Raw genomic sequence first — 17,565 nt, 5'->3', positions numbered from 1 at the left:
GTGGGTGATAAAATGAAAAAGTAACCCTATGCGAGGCTCCCACCCGCAGCATTATCCACCATACAGCCAGCGTTTGCAGAATAAAAGCGATGCTTTAATCGCGGGGCAAGATCGTAAATCAGGCCTGAGATGTAACCTGGCGGAGTAAAGGTTCCATCCATTGCCAATATGATATTATGATATTGGAAAGCTCTCCCGAAGCGGTGGTGCGTCACGCCACTCTCTATTAGGTGCTATTTTCGTCCTGCCCTGGAAGACATTCATCCAGCATCTACTCACCCTGACAGCACCCAATAAACCCACCACTCCCATTCATCTCCACCCACCTCCACCCTCTCTCCCCGTCCCTCGCTCGTTCCCTCTCCCTCTCTCTCTCTCCCTTTTCCGACGAGCACTGGTGACTTAAAAAACAACATAGGAGAATTGGGTCTGGTCGTCCAAGAGGATTACTTTGTGGTACCTTAGCAGTTTTCCAACAAAACCGTCTTTGTCACTTTGTAAATCTTCTTTTGGAGGCCCTGCTCCTGTCATATATTTAGACCTCCTTCTCCAAAGGAAAGGTAAGATACCACTTCTTAATATTCTCTTCTTTTACTAATATGTTTTGGCACTGAAACTGCTTTGGACCACAGTGACAGATGTTGATTTAAAGAGAGATCAATAATGCAATGCCGGCCTCCTGGAACCATGGTGTCAGCGCAACGGGGAGCTGAAACCCACAGGTTTGATTCTAGTGATGCAGCACATTGGAGACAAAACCCTTCTGCATCTGTTTTAGGTCTCCTCTGGTTCATGGTTCGCAGTTTTGTGACGGCGCGTCACGTTTGGGAAGCATTGATGGACTTTTACGCACGAAACAAAACCATGTCGATCCATTTTTTTTTTATTATGTTTTTCAAAATCATACTGTGCGACAGAGCAGGCTGTGCACTTTTTATGTTGAAACTGAACAGACACTGAGTGAACTGGCACAGTAACTGGAGTGAGCCATGTCTGTAAGTAAAGCAGTAAGGCGTGCGTAAAGTAGCTTCAACAATTTAAAAAGCTAAACAAGTGCAGCACTATTAATTCCATTATTTCTGGTTTGGGTTTTACTGATTGTTTTAATGTGATGACACGATGAAGCAGTGCCGGTTGTTCCGCTTCCTGTGCTTTGTGCGTCTGTTGGACACGGTAAGGTATGGCCACTCTTCATAGCTTTTATGTAACAAGTTAAATATGGCAGATATGATCTTTTATGGTCACAGAATTAGACGAAGATCAAAGTGGGAAAGGCACGAAAGTATTTCCCTTTTTTTTTAATCAAAGAGGCTTTCAGCTCTAGTTGAGCGTTTGTCTAATAGTTTATTGTGGTGGGTAAAAGATAGGAAAATCAGTTTTGTGTATTTTTACATGCATGTACTGGATGCAGGGACTTTATCACGCTTAAGTAATTTGACATCATTGAGTGATTCGAAATTAGACTCGAAAAATACAGGTGTTTTTCAGCCTAAAATGTGGGTTATAAGCTCTCCTGATGTTGTCATCTTTAATTGTAATATGTAGTAAAATTGAAATGATATTTTCCTCTTGTAGTGACTCCACCTTTGAGGCTTGAACAAGAAAAAGCACCCGCTTGAGCTCGGCAAGAATTTGAATTGATTTGTGTTTATATTACTTGGGTTAGTACTGAAGTTAATCGGTGCGCATGAAATTCAAATTTGAATTACATTGTGTTCTCTATCTGGAAAGGGTGTTAGTTTGTAATATCCATGGTATGGTTACTCAACACCAAGTGAGTCTGAATTAAATCTTGTCGTTTTTAATAATTTGGTAGCCTCAAATACAGTATTTGGATGGGAGTGTTTTCAAGTTGACCATGAGGTTAATAGCTAATTTTCATGTGGGTTTAGTCATCTCCGCGTAATGCGCATGGAAGCTCTGTAATTACAGTCCGTCTGCTCATAACCTGATTTACAAAATGGTGTGGTACAAGGTGAGGCTTCTGTAAAATACCTCATTCAGATCAAAGACAGACGTAGAATATGTTTCTTTCTTGTCTTCTTCTTCAAAGTTCTCTCCATGAGATTCCAGTCCTCCGCGCGCAATAGCACTTGATCTCGGCGGGAGGAAGCGGACGAAAGGAAGATGGCCATCCACGCCGAAGGTCTCGTGGCTATCGTGATCTTCTACCTCCTGATTCTGTTTGTGGGGATCTGGGCCGCCTGGAAGAACAAAAACTCCGGCGTCAGCGAAAGCGGAGACCGGAGCGAGAGCATCATGGTCGGGGGAAGGGACATCGGATTGTTCGTGGGTGGATTCACAATGACCGGTGAGTTGGTTAATTATAGGAATCTCTGAAGTCTGATGGGCAGGTGTTTAACCTGACCCGTGTGCGCATGCTGTCACATGTTGGTATCATATGAGGTCAGAAAAAGACAATGAATTCCACCACCTGCGTCTTTTACGCACATACAGCTCAGTATTGCATCCACTCGATTTCTGAACCCTTAAAGATGAATGATGAATGAAAAGTTTTAAATATGTGCTGTAAATCCAAACTCAGGTCCTCATTTGTACAGTTCTGTTTCCCCAACACTAACTGGATTCAGTTGGATCTTTATTAAATTATAATCACAACTGCAAGCTAAGGTCTAGTGAACCCCTCTCCATCCACAACAGACAATCATGACATGCACCAAACTAGTCTTTTTTTTTTTTTTTACAAACCTTTTTTTCTTCTCCTTGGTTTCAGCTACTTGGGTGGGTGGGGGCTACATCAATGGGACAGCAGAGTATGTCTACCTGCCAGACTTCGGCCTGGCCTGGGCACAAGCACCCTTTGGTTATGCTCTCAGCCTGGTAGTAGGTAAGAGCCAGTGTCTTTGTATATGCTCTTTCCTTAATTATACTGTGGGAAGCAAGTGTATATTAAGTATAGTGTGAGGAGCCATGTGCAGTAGGAATGCACGAGTTGCTGCAAATGGACAGCATTGAGAAAATTTCTAAAGAACCATACCACTAATTTTGCATTTTTTTAAATCATTAACATGAGTGTGTAAGAAAATAATCTATTGGAGTGATCATCCTGCAGCATCATGTCTGCTTTTATTTTTGACACTCTGCATCACTGTAGTGTTGCAACACAGTGTGGACTTTTCAAAACCTGAAAAGAATTTTGACATAAATTGCTATTTATTGCACTGGATTAGTCACTGGAATCAATTTCAAGTATTTAATGTTTTGAATACTACTGTATGGTATTTTGGCAGTCATGTAGTTTAATATGGTGTAGTAGTATGGTCCTCCAAGAAATATATATCATACATATAAAAAATAATGTTATTTCTTCACGCAGAGATAAACAGGAAATGCTATAGTGTTACTATTATGTGAATTATGCACCAGATGCAAATTTTGTGTCATGATATTATACAATTTCATTGATTCAAGGATTGTAAAATACATTTTATTGGTGTTTTACGCTATTTGTCTGCCTTATCTGAATGTCTGACATCATCCAGGTGGCCTTTTCTTTGCCAAGCCCATGCGCTCTCGTGGATACGTCACAATGCTGGATCCCTTCCAGCAGCTGTATGGAAAAAGGATGGGCGGCCTGCTCTTCATCCCCGCGCTCATGGGGGAAATCTTCTGGTCTGCAGCCATTTTATCTGCCCTGGGTTGGTGATTATTGGACAGGAAGACTTAACTAATACCACCTCCATGTTAAGAATACCATTGAGCATCTTAACTTATGAACTGAATGTATTGTCCTGCAGGTGCCACTCTGAGTGTGATCGTGGACATAAACATCAACATGTCGGTGGTGATCTCAGCCCTGATCGCTATCTTCTACACACTTGTTGGAGGACTCTACTCTGTTGCTTACACAGATGTGGTCCAGCTCTTCTGTATCTTTGTTGGCTTGGTGAGTTTCACGCTGAAACCATTACCTACCTACCTCCCAATATTTTATACTAACCTTCAAAACCTTATTTTTAATCATTTTCTTGCCAAAAATGTCTAAACACTGTAAGTGGAATGTGATCAAAATGCTGATTAAAGTGCATAAAGTGTGTAAAAATAGCACATTCTTCATATCAGAGATTAGTCACATTGGCAAGAACGTACAGATTTACATGTAAAGACACCAGTCTACAGTGTGCCTAGTTTAAAAATGCTATCAAACTTAACTGAACAATGTACATCCAATGTCACAGTCGACAACTTTGACTGTGGAAACATATTAAAATCGCAGAACATCTACGTAACTGTAATAATGTTTGCACTTTGATACCCTCCTCTCTGTCAGTGGATCAGCGTGCCTTTCGCTCTGTCCAATCCTGCCGTTGCGGACATCAGTGTTACAGCCAAGGAAGTTGTCTACCAGTCACCCTGGCTGGGGAAGATTGTACCTGAGGACAAATGGCTCTGGGCAGACAACTTCTGTTTGCTGGTAAGCCTTTCTTGAATCATTTCATCAAGAGACATTTTACTACTATAAGGTGAATGTTGCAGAACAGAGTTTTCACATTTGTTATACTAAGACTGAGTGTCAGGGCTGTGCCAGTGCTGATCTAGCTGACTGTTAATGCATTGGTTTGGTGTCTGTATTTACTATGGTGTTTCTGTTTCTAGATCTTGGGGGGGATTCCCTGGCAGGTCTATTTTCAACGGGTTCTTTCTGCCTCTTCAGCTACCTACGCCCAGGTCCTTTCCTTCCTTGCCGCCTTCGGCTGCTTGGTCATGGCCGTCCCCTCTGTCCTCATAGGAGCGATAGGGGCCTCCACTGGTAAATACACACACACACACACAGACGCACACACACACACACATACTGCAGCACATACCCCAGCGCCCAATTCCTGTTGGTAACTTTTTGTGGATGCTTTAAAAATGAAGTAAAATTCAGTCTGCAGTTTGGTTTGTAAAATGTGAGAAACAGGAGCTCTTGTTACATGTATTATTCTAATAGCTAGTAGACATCACACACTTCAAACAACAATAAATAAAAGTGGTGTGGCTGTGAAGTAAAAGAAGTTACAACAGCCAACTTGTTTCTTTTTCTTTTTTGCATTAGATGTAATTCTATTTATTAGATTTTTTGTATAAATACTTGTAATAATACTTGTAATTTTGCTTTGTTTTGTTTCGTGACTTTGGCTGTTGTAGCTTCATTGTGTAAAATACTATTTAAATAAGTCAAGATTATTGTCCTCGGCCAAATATTTATTCAGTATTGATCAAATAGCTATGGCTGCATGTTATATAGAAGCCTCCAAATGACACAGAACTGATCAAACTGCACTGACACCCAATATTTCTATTCTACACACACACAGTTACGTCTGTATTGCAGCTGTTAAATCACAGACGATCACAAACATCATCACACACTGATCCATGAATGATGTGCGCACACACAGACACACGCACTGATTAAGCCGTTAATGAAAGATCACAGGACAATCGAAACATCCAGGAATCTTGATCCTTTATTCAAACAGGAAATTGTGATCAAAGGAAACACGATGTCTTCCTGGGCTGTTTGCACCCCAGCAGCTTTATTTTCAGTTGTGTAAATGCAGATGCATACAGTATCTGGAGGGTAAACAACATCAGATGGAGCTTGTCACGACGGGCAGAGGAGAGAGTCATCAGACCGTGCCGGTTTAGTGAATATTACATCTGAAGAGAGCTAATTAATCTTGTCCGTCTGAAGCTGTTTCATGTATAACCAGTGCTAATCAAATATCCAGAGGAGGGAGAGAAAGACACAGATTGTATACCTCAGGAGGATGAAGAGAGAGATGAAAAAGTGGCAGAAAGATAGAAGGATGAGACCTAAACTTTTGTTTGGATCACATTTTTAATTTCTCCTAGCTACCTGGGACTAGCAGGACCTGATAAGTATAAAAAACTAAACATTGTCAACGATAATAAAATCCCTATATCCTCAAACATGGTGATAATGAAGTCTGAATGTCCTTCATCGACCAGATGATAAATTCCTTATGCCTTCAAACAAGTACTTTCTAATTAAGAGCATCTTAGCGTGTTACCGTTGCTAAAATTGGTAATGGTATTGTAGGGCGTATCAAACTACAGATGTTATAAATCATAAATACACAAGTTTCAACCATCATATTTGATCAGGTTTTGTACCTTGTTCATGTTGTGTTGGTGTCGGCTGCAGACTGACTTGGCAGAGATGGCTGCCATTGTGTCCTTACATGGATTGGTGTATTGTGGTCTTACTGCCACTAGATGGCACAAAAAAGTGTCCACGAACGAGGACAACAGGCCTAAGTTAAGTAGAATGAAGTATAAGGTCCAGTAAACCCAAAATGTAATGTCTTCGTATGAGGGCCCAGGGTCTCAGGAGGATATGACAGGCAGGAGGGAAGCACTCTTTCACTGTAGAATATGACCTGCTAGTTTCAGTTTTGTATAATGAGAGACATTTATCATTCCCAGACAGTGAATCCTAATGACTTTTTCTGTAGCGCCACCATAAGGTGCACAAGTGTTTGACTAACATAAATCTAGTGGTGGGATTGGTGCGAAATTTGGTATACACAGTCATGTTTCCATCAGGATGAATAGTAATAATTCCTAGTGATCCTTGACTCCTCCTCATCTAGTGCTATCATCAGGTCAAAATTTCATTGTGTCCAATACTTGAATTTCTGAACAAATACTTACAAAAGGAGCCATGACCATTCACCACAGCTGTACGTGCGTATTAGCAACTGTTAGTGTGCTAACATGCTAAACTATGATGGTAAACATTAAGCTGTACCTGCTTAACATCAGTGTGGTGGCACTGTCACTGTAAGCATGCAACCCAATCGCCAGAATAAAGGTTAGCATTGTACATTCATGCAAACCACAGATATATCATATTTGTATGTTTCATATGTGGCCAATATGTTGAAACTCAACATTTCACGCTTTTGTTGTGACAGGGTTAAAGTTTGGTTAGGCTGAGGTAGGGCTGTACGATTTGCATAAAGAATCAAATTGAATTTACTTTGACAGATATAGCAATTACGATATGACTTGTGATTTTAGTGGGAATGGTAATTTTTGCATTTTATTTTCAATGAAGGAAATATTTAACTGATGATGAAAAAAAATTGCTAGGATCTGTACCACCAAACTTGCATTGCTCTACTGCCACAGTGCTTCTTGAGATTTATTTACCTCAAAAAAATGTTTCCAAAAATTGCATACTGTGATTTTGATGACAGTTTTATGAATTTATGAAGTCTTAGGTTTAGACAAAAAAAGACAAAAAAATGTCATGTTTCAGGTAAAAAATATTCGGTTTGGTCGCTACAAACATGGCTGGAAATGTTGCCACCTCTTGTTAAAAAAATACCTGCTTTTGTTGGTCTCAAACAGTCTGCTGCTGTTTCCTGCTTGGTAGCCATTAGGTGTTACGCCATCCACCATCCCCTCCTCCTCCTGATGAGAAACTCAGTTCATCTCCATGTAATCCCCATTGCCTCATATGTATGAAATACAAATGTAACATATCCATGGTTTGCAGAAATGTACAATGCCAATGTTTTATTCTGACAGCTGGGCTGGAGCGTGTTAGCATGCTGACGTTAGCATTTAGCTGAAATCAGCATATTCAGTGTCCCCCCTGTAAAACAACATGCAAACCTCTGTATTTAATTAGTTCAAAATGTCTCATTAGAATCAGTGGCTTCACACACTCATTAATCACTATTAATGAAATTATTATTAATCATATTTACAATTAAGATGCAATTAAACTAATGTATTCTTCAATACTGACTCATGTTTCATATTAGACGCAATGATCCAATAGGCACACCAGTGTATTCATTTTAGTTAATATTACATCAGTGTCATATTTTCAGTATGTATCCACTCTGGTATTTCTCTCATTACTGTTGCTTTTTCCTGTATTTTGACTAAAATCACAGCATGACATTGATAATCTCTGCTATATTTCAGCACAGACACATGCAAAGCCTTTCTGTTTCTCAACAAATGGAAAAGGTGTATCCACAGGAGGTATTATAATAATGCTTCATAGTCAAGCCTTTCGTCTGAAAAGTCGAGGGATCACTAATAATATTTGATTTTATAACATCCACTTAAAAATTTCACAAGTAGGTCAGGAGCATAATTTTATTAATCTCAACATCAGAACTTGCACCAAGTTTCTTTATTTGGAGCGTAGATAATCCTAATATGCAGAGAATATTACTGATCATTTCCTAAGAGGTAATAACAGACATCTTAATATTTCTTTCTATTTATATTTGGATCGTTTACAGACAATGTATTTTTGACTAAGTTTCCCATTCCTCATTCCAGACTGGAATCAGACTACCTACGGGTACCTCCCTCCGAAGGATAAGGATCAATCAGACATGATTCTTCCCATTGTGCTTCAGTACCTCTGCCCGCCCTACGTGTCCTTCTTTGGTCTGGGGGCGGTGTCGGCTGCGGTCATGTCATCGGCAGACTCATCCATTCTCTCAGCCAGCTCCATGTTTGCCAGGAACATTTATCAGCTCGCCTTTCGGCAGTCGGTAAGAATGCCAATAATAATACTGACACACATTGGCACAGTTTGAGCCAGTGGTTATAAGCATTTCTCAAATAATTGATAAAGAGATTTTAGTTTCGTCCCAGCGGTCTACAAATGTGTCAGATGGGTGTACTTCCTGGGCACACAAAACCAGACCCCAGACCTTCAGAAAACATGCAAACGCATAAACTCAGACTCAAAAGAACTGAAAAATTACAGCAGATTATGTATAAATCCCCTAGTAAAAAATGAAAGAAAATATGTAGTTTGATGTTAGCCATGCTGGTGGCATGACTCTAGGGATGTCAGTTAGTCTGAAATGTCTCTGAATCTGTTGGATGGATTGCTATGACCTTTTGTACTGCCGACAGTGACAGTCCCCAGAAAATCAAAATCCCTCATGACATTGATGATCCCCTGCCTTTTCTAGTGCCATCAGCAGGTTTTGGTTTTGAATAAAATGTCTCACCAGCTATCGTATGGATTGCTATAGTTTGATACTGACATCAGTGTCAAAATTCAGGTCAAAATTCAAATTAATTAATTAGTTACCAAATACTCTAAGCTGTACCCTGTGTTTAAAGGAGCTCTATATGACATACAGAATATTTATATTGCAGCAAATAACTTTTTGCTACATAAAGATATCGTGGAGTAATGGCGTCCTGAGTAGAGAATGAAGACACGCTACCTCTGTGTTTGTTGTAATCCAAGCTTCTCTGCTCATTGTTGTGGTAGCTACTCCATCAGTGCCTCCATGTTTGTGCATTTGAGTACTTGTGTGTATCCCAATGGCTAGCTAATGGCCACCATTCTGCACTGCGCCTATACCGCGGTTATAAACTTATAATGCCATGCCAGTGGTGGGGCAGTGGTGTTGTGGAAGTAACCTCCCTACGTTAACACTATTAGCTTTGTCAACACTGCTGCCATTGTCAGCACTGTACCTGCTGTTAGCACCACCAGCTCAGCCACATCCATGTTTAGAACTGTGTGCAGGATATGTGAATCATAGATATGCTCTGAATGTCGAATAGAGCTCCGATAATGCAGGTTGGTATTTTCATTGTGAACATGTTATTGAACATTGAATACAGGCACTCATAGGGCTGCTACTTTATCTGTAGTCTTGTTTTACTTTGACCTCTCTTGTCATACCTTCACCTTTCGTTCTCAGCCTTGTCTTATCCACATTTTGTTTTCCTCTTCACTTTATTATCTCTTTCTTCTCTCCTCCAGGCCTCAGATAATGAGATTGTTTGGGTGATGCGCTTCACCATCTTTATATTCGGAGCCCTTGCCACTGCTATGGCATTGTTAACAGGATCCGTGTACGGCCTGTGGTACCTGAGCTCCGACTTGGTCTACGTCATCATCTTTCCCCAACTTCTCAGTGTGTTATTCGTCAAGGGCACTAATACCTATGGCTCTGTGGCTGCCTATGTATTTGGTCTTTTGCTGCGCATTGGTGGAGGGGAGCCCTACCTCAAACTCCCACCCTTCATCTACTACCCCGGATGGGTGACCCAGGAGAGGATCCACCACCTCACTGGGGATGTGGAGTACTTTATCCAGCAGAGGTTCCCATTCAAGACAGTGTCCATGCTGGCATCCTTCTTGGCAAATGTAGCGTTTTCTTACACGACAAAGTACCTATTCGAAAGCGGTACGTTGTCACATAAGTATGACTTCCTGGATGCTGTGGTGTCCAAGCACAGCAAGGAGATTATGGACAAAGCCACACTGGTGAGCAACCATGATAACATCATTCTTTCAGAGATGGCGCCTGTCAAGCAGGCCCTGGGTGCGTCTCTTGCTGGAACATTCATCAACACAGAGGTCCTCAGTGATGATGGCGCATCCAGTCCAGAGGCTTTTCACGATGAAAACTAGGCAACAAAGGCACAAAGAAAACTAGAACCAAGGAATCTATAGAAGAAGAAGGAATAATCTAAGAGGCATTGACATTCTTCAGGATACTTGCTACTGCCACACTGGAAGCCAAATCTGCAGAAATCTGCTGTGGCTTCCGAGTGACTCCACAAGTTTGTTCCAGTTGATGACACGGTGCCTCCTTCTTTTTTTAAGGTCCCTTGCCTAGAACCAGGAAGTTGACTGTCAATCAGCTGTGTCAAGCATACCATACTCATTCTTTTTTTAAATCATGACTCTGTGAATCTACAACCACTACAACCACTTTAATTTAAGTGCTTGTGACTGTGATCGGAGGGACTTTCAGGGCATAACTAGGAGTGAATGCAGTGGACATCGACATCTGCAAGGGTTTTCTGTGGGTAATGAAAATAGTGCAATATCTAACCAAGGAAATGTGTCCACGTCTACATAGCAGTGTGTGTGAGTGTGTGTGTGTTGATGTATACATGCTAGTGTACTACTGACAACAAAGCAGTGAATGCTACTGAACCTTTTCAGACTTCAAGTTTTAAGTTTGCGTAGAGTAAATTTACTAATAGAGCAATAATATTTGTAGGATCTTTGTTGTATAGATAGATATATTGTGCTAAAATTGCAAGTTAGCCATTGTTTTTAACTTGAAGAACATTAGACAATTTTTTCATTTTTGTTGTAGCTTAATTTATGTTTCATTTTCACCTTGCTCTTAATCCTCCTGTCATACTCACTTATTTCAGACGTGGTAAATGTCGAATAGAACCACATGCTACTATGATATTACCAAACCCTCGACAGAAGGTTGTTACTGGATGATTCTGCAGATTACATTCAGTTTAGTCATTAACATTTTTAACAGTCACTATCAACATGATTAAATTTAGTAGTTCCTACAGTATCCCCATTTTGCAACTGCAAGATCCACTTGATGAATCTAAGTGCAATATTTACTCCTTTTTTATCTCTGTTTTGGTCTCCACCACTCCAATCAACAGGTAAATATCTGGCTTTTTAGTTGCTAAAAAAATCCACTCTGTTCACTAGCTAGTCTCTTACTATAGCAGGTAGCGTACGTTGAGTTAATCAGTGTCTTTTGCAGTAAAAATCTGCATGTGGCAGCTGTAAATAAGGTTATTGAGAGAAGTGACAATGAACCAAGAAAGTAAAGTTGTGGGCCAGAAAACCAAAACAGACCAAGCTGAAAGACTCTATGACACTCTGGGGACTGAGAGTTGGGTGATAATTATCTGTCATTTGACAGTCATTATTAATCAATTAATACATATTTTAAGGAAATCTTTAGATCAGCATTTAAGAAAGCAAATATTCATAGTTAAACATAAAAAACAATGGGACAACAATGTGACTCTCTGGTTTTAGAGTCAAACACATTAAAAACTTCCACTTCTGGCAGTGAACGTTTGCACTGGACATAAAACATGTACTGCAGAATCATCATGTACGAATGTAATTCCATAAGAGCCTCAGTTTTCATTACACACCACTACACAGATTCCAATATCCAATATAAACTTTGATTCTTAAATGTTTTTTTTCTGTGTATCTTGTAAGCAGCCATTGGCTTCCATTCATTTCCATACCTTATGGAAACCAATTTGCAGTTTTTGTCTTTGTCAAACCTATGAGTGTGTTATAAATCTTGGAATTAATGTGCATTTATAACTGCACTCCCACATAACAATGACGCTGACAACAATTAAAGCACATATGATGTTCATTTTTCAAGTCAATTTTCACATATAAATGAATGGAACTCAATGGCAGCCTGAAAAGTGTGACAGTTCAGAAATCTGAAACAATTCAGTAAGCTTTATAAATGATTGGCATTCATGAACAATACCTTTGAAGACTGATATGGTCTTTTAAAATGATCACACAGAAGCTATTTTGAGATGTGTGTGTGTGAGTATGATGGTTTGTGTGGTCATCCTAAACCTGTATTGACTGGCCAGCCACAGCAGGTTAGCGGAGACAGGAAATGATTGTTCCTCTCGGGATGGTGTCAGTGGCACCGGTCATTATCGATCCAATCCCCAGTCGATTAGCCCTTAGGACATTTGATTAATGCTGCAAAGCGGTTTGACACTGTGGTTTATAAGGGTTTGTTTAACAGTGTGTCATACAGTGATGAAAGTTGAAATGTTATTGATTGAGCACCCTCACATGAATTCCCTAACATCAGTCCTCACATTCTCCCCAGGGCTGGTTGTTTTAAACTACCCAGCACACTGCTGCTCTGTATGATGAGAATCAAGCAAAGGAGTTGTCACATCATGCAGTGATTTCTGGCATTGTTATGTGTTGCTATTGTCCAGTTGACTTCTGTGTGTTTATCTCCTCTCAGAGTTGTTGTGGATTGTTTGTTTCTTTTTGAATCTATGGAATCGCCTTAATTCAGAGGTCAGCTGTGGAAAATGACTGTGTTTGGAACGCTGGCAAAAAGTGACCACTTTTATAGAAATCGTTTTGCAGTTAGAGGACAAAGCTGGTAATACTCTGCATTTAATTTATTGTCAACAACTAAGACCAGAACCAATGACGTTTTGATGATGTCAGGGATTTTCTGACTTCCCAACCTCATCTATAGCACTCAGCTGCAAGCCCATTCATTTCAATTGAAAATGTACATCTTAAAAAAAGGGGTCGCATATACATAGTGTCCATTTTTTTTCTGAATCTACTGCTTTTCCCCCAAGAAATTAATATAACTGAGTAAATGTTTGTCTGTTGGCCTAATGTGCAATTCAGAGTACTGAAGACAACATTGGCATTGTTGGGGATTCTGTTTGCAATTAGAGCAGCCCAGATTATTATGGCATGGGTTTAAAGGTTGCAAATTTGTACTCCAGCACAGTGTAACACATAAAGGTTTCAAGATTACTAAGATTGTTTGCAACAGATTCCTACCTTACCTATTTTATGTAACCTTAAAAATGAAAAACATCGGATAATTTTGCCTCTTTGTAGGTGACAGGAGTGAAAATTAGTCATCCTCAGCATTTGTTGTGTTATAGTTTCAGAATGATGAAGACATTAGAGAATGGTTAGATACAAAATAGGATGTAGCTCCCAAAGCAACTATCACGTTTTCCCAAAGTGATGTGCAGATTTTTAGGGATTTTATTACCTCGAATGGCTTGAAAAAAAGTGTATATAAAGCTGCCGTAAGCAGGAAAAACAAATGTCCCCAGTGGAGCATGCCCCTGGACCCCCCTAGGCTTGGCTTTGCCCCGTCTATGGCACGGCAGAACAAGCTATATCAGGTCTTGGCTGCTCAGACAGTACTTGTTAGTGGGATCAATTCATTGTTGATTTTGGTCTTTTCAAGGGATTTGGTGACAATAAGCAAAATGTAGTATAACACCAGCCTTATCCTTTAAGTCAAGAAGATGGCCTTATAGTTAGTCTTTGGAGTGAAGGGGACTTGATCCCCATATGCAGCCATATCTGCTGAGATACAGTAGGTCACATTAATTCCAGACCTGATCCTATCTCATCTGTAAAACATAAATAACAGTTGTTGGATTTATGATTTGCCACCAAGATGACTTCACAATGAAGGGGTGACTGCTGGTCTGATGCTATGCAAAGTGTCAGGCAATCTCATTGGACTCAAATGTGAATGTAAACTTTCCTCCTCATCAGATAAGCCTCATAACGAGTGTGTCGTAGCTTAGGTTCATTCACAAACCTGGACGCACACAGAAAAGAATCTACGTCAGCCGTTGAGCCGACACATTTGTGGCTATATGTCGTAAATTGCAATGATGCTGTATTTTTGTGTGATAAATGTATATACCAAAAAAAGTAAAGAAACAAATTAGTCTACTTTTAAATGCAGCATTAAAAATGATGTTTGTTGATGGTGAAATTACAGCTATTTATTTATTCATGCAGTGTCTATAAGAGTATAGTTGTAAACATATGTGAGGTCAGTTGAATAAATTATATTATTTAGCACAGTCACGATTTGGTTTTCTCTCTCCATACGCACATACTTGCATTATAGAATTTTAAATTTTTACAGATATATGTTTACATGTATCGCATGTGTGTTTTGTACATGTCAGCTTTAAAGTATTGTTTTATTTTCAACCCTTTGCTAAGATATGAAAAAATATGGAAAGATGTGTAAGTGTGCGTGTGTGTGTGTGTGTGTGTGTGTGTGTGTGTGTGGACTGACTGGTGGAGGGTTTAATCTAGAGGTTGCCGCCTGCTTGGACGCATCAATCAAAACGCCCACCTCAGAATCTTATAACTGCCAAAACTGTCAGTGCTGTCAATCTCTCTCTTTCTCTCTCTCTCACACACACACACACACACACACTTACTTCTCAGATACGAGCATGACTACACCAGTCTGACCCCTGGCTGAACGAGGAAACCTTCATATTGTGTTTTTCTTCAAAGACAAATAACAAAAGGAATCATTGTTATTTATGATTGAAAAAATTGAAAAATATTTTATTTTCTGAAGTTACTTTTTTACTGCACCTTAAGTATCAGTGTATCATGAGGTTAAACTAGAGCCAGATTCAGTACTGGTGAAGTGATATCTCAAGTTATTAAAAGCTTATATGTTTTAGGGAATAATCACTCATAATTAAAAAATGTTTTGTAGTTACAGTACTGAGAAAAGGACAGGCCTGTACTGCCAACATCAAACACCAAGACACCAGGAATGACAAAAAGAAATAAAATGCAACTGGTCAAATTCAGAACAAAATGTTGGTCCTATGCCAATTCCATCGCCACATGATGATATTAAACATTTCTGTAAACCACAGACACATTACATTTTACACATTATGTTGCGGATACATAACATTTCAGAAAACGCTGTGGTTAACATGTGGTTAGGTTTAGGCATGAAAACCGCTTGGTTATGGTTAGGAAAAGATTGTGTCTTGGCTTAAAATACTCTGTTTTGGGGAGGCAACACCATGAGGAAAAGTAGCGGTAAAGCGATTAGGAACAACTGCTGGAAAAAATGCAATGGGTTACTACAACACCCACGTTTGGTGCACGCTTGGGATGTTTATGTGACATGTATAAGACTTAGGTGGGATTTATACTAATGAGTTGAAACGACATAGCCTGACCTGCACCTCCCCAGGTGTAACTACACATTATTGTGGCGCAGACCTGTCTATTTTTGTAAGCTGAAACCATTTCCTCAGTGGAAACATAGCTTATGTTTACTTTAGTTTCACAGATAAGAAACTATAAATTATGAAGACAATAAAGCCCCCGCAAAATAGCATTTTAAGTCTTGTGTGTGATTCATCCTGCCTTCAGATGAGCAGAGGAAATCTCCACTTTTTGCTAGGCTAATTTATACAATATAAAATGCCGTAGACTTGTGCTAAAAATATTAGCATGTTGTATTTGTGGGGAAAATGTGTCCAGATAAAGACAAGTGCTTTGTCTGTGAATGCTGCGAGTTATAGTGAAGCCAATTTGTGCACTTGTGTTTGAAATAGTCTCTATTAAGCCATGTTTAATGTGCGTTTAATGTGTGTTTTGAATCAACTAAACTTTACAGCACTTCACAGAAACCCTAACGCTGCCAAGTGTTTTGGAGGTGTAACTGCAGAGTGACACAGACACACCACCACACAAGTATAAATGCTCACAACGGCGTAGACCACATGTGTAGGCTACGACGTAGGCTGTGCATAGAGCTGACACACACGTACAAATCCCGCTTCAAGCAGGATTTACATGTAATGTATTTGTGGTTCGCAGACACATACAATGCCAGCACTTTCCTTTGGCAACTGGTGCACCAATGCCAGTCAAATCCTGTAATTACTGACCATATCTGTGAGACAAAACCCTTTAATTTGTTGGATGAAATCCATAATGAAAATGCAATAATAGTAATGACAATAATAAACCACTTGGGTGAATAATTTATTCAGCAGAATTTACTGAGCACAGGATCTGTAATGGCAAACCCGAGTTCATCTGCCTGGTCTACTTTAATGCAGTTTGAGGGTAATACATGAAATGAAATCACGGCACCTTTTATCTGAATACATTCAGTTCTTGTCCTTCCCTTCGCTCTCCGCCTTTTAATGAGGATTTCTATATTTGACAAGTCTCCAAGTGATTCTATATACACGCTTATTGTAAAGAGTCATATTATAATCTATGAAAAAGCTCCACGCCGGGGGTTTTTTTTTTTTAATCTTGATTCATAATTTTTCACTAATGATATGGTTCAGTGAGTCATTATGGTTCCATTTAGAGCCACTCGACATGAAATTGAGACAGACATGTTTCAGTCTCTAAAGCTGATATGAGGGATTTCAAGATAAGAGAGCGGATTCATATGAATATGTTACGCCTCTCACTTTTACTGCTTCATCTTGTGGGAATCATGTATGCACCCTCCATGCTTCAAGGCCAATACCTAACAGCAAGCTATTATTCTGTCTGTAGGAGGAGATGGAGGAATGTGAGCAGGTTTAATAGTTATTAGTGTAAGTGTCAATGAAACCTGCCACAGTGTCACATGATTCGCCTGCAGGTGACAGACATGAGATTGGTCTGATATCATGGAAATTATAATGCTGCCTGGAGGGATACAGATGAGCTCTGTGGGCCTTTTCACAGAGAACTCAATGACCTCTCACAGTCGCAAAATCACAGGTGTAAATAACAAAATGAAAATTGGCTGAACTCCATTTAGCTGCTTCAGTTTCAGGATCTTGGTATTGTGCAAGAGTGCTCATTATCATGGTTTACAGGGACACGTGAATAAAACGCAGCCTTTATTAATGATATTACCTGTACCTGCAACAACAAGTCAAAATGTGTGCTGTGATAAAGTATCATACATAAACATATTTTTATTCTAGTCTGAATTTAAAAAAGGTGAGAGAGAGAGAGAGAGAGAGAGAGAGAGAGCTACAGAGCTTTTTAGAGAGGTATGGACTAAAAGTATTGTTTTTCCATTAAAAAAAAAAAGCATATTGCTGTGAATAAGTTATTCCTATTTTGTTGGATCCCAAATTAATGTTTTGTTTATCTGTAAGACGTAATGATTGGTTACTGCTCCTAACGAGGCTTGT

The 17,565-nt window shown here is 39.6% G+C and overlaps 1 protein-coding gene across 1 annotated transcript; it reads left to right on the top strand.

Annotated features, from left to right (window-relative positions):
• Positions 1 to 4: 4 nt before the first annotated feature.
• Positions 5 to 14,445, top strand: LOC117248700 (high-affinity choline transporter 1). Its single transcript, XM_033613923.2, has 9 exons — positions 5 to 560; positions 2,054 to 2,311; positions 2,735 to 2,848; positions 3,504 to 3,659; positions 3,759 to 3,907; positions 4,292 to 4,435; positions 4,618 to 4,771; positions 8,338 to 8,555; positions 9,794 to 14,445. Exons 2-9 carry the CDS (start codon positions 2,128 to 2,130, stop codon positions 10,445 to 10,447), a joined length of 1,773 nt encoding a protein of 590 aa, XP_033469814.1. The 5' UTR covers positions 5 to 560; positions 2,054 to 2,127; the 3' UTR covers positions 10,448 to 14,445.
• The last annotated feature ends 3,120 nt before the right edge of the window (positions 14,446 to 17,565 follow it).

Source organism: Epinephelus lanceolatus, chromosome 14 (assembly GCF_041903045.1).
Source record: "Epinephelus lanceolatus isolate andai-2023 chromosome 14, ASM4190304v1, whole genome shotgun sequence".
Lineage (NCBI taxonomy): Eukaryota > Metazoa > Chordata > Actinopteri > Perciformes > Serranidae > Epinephelus > Epinephelus lanceolatus.
This window is presented reverse-complemented; position numbering and strand designations above follow the sequence as displayed.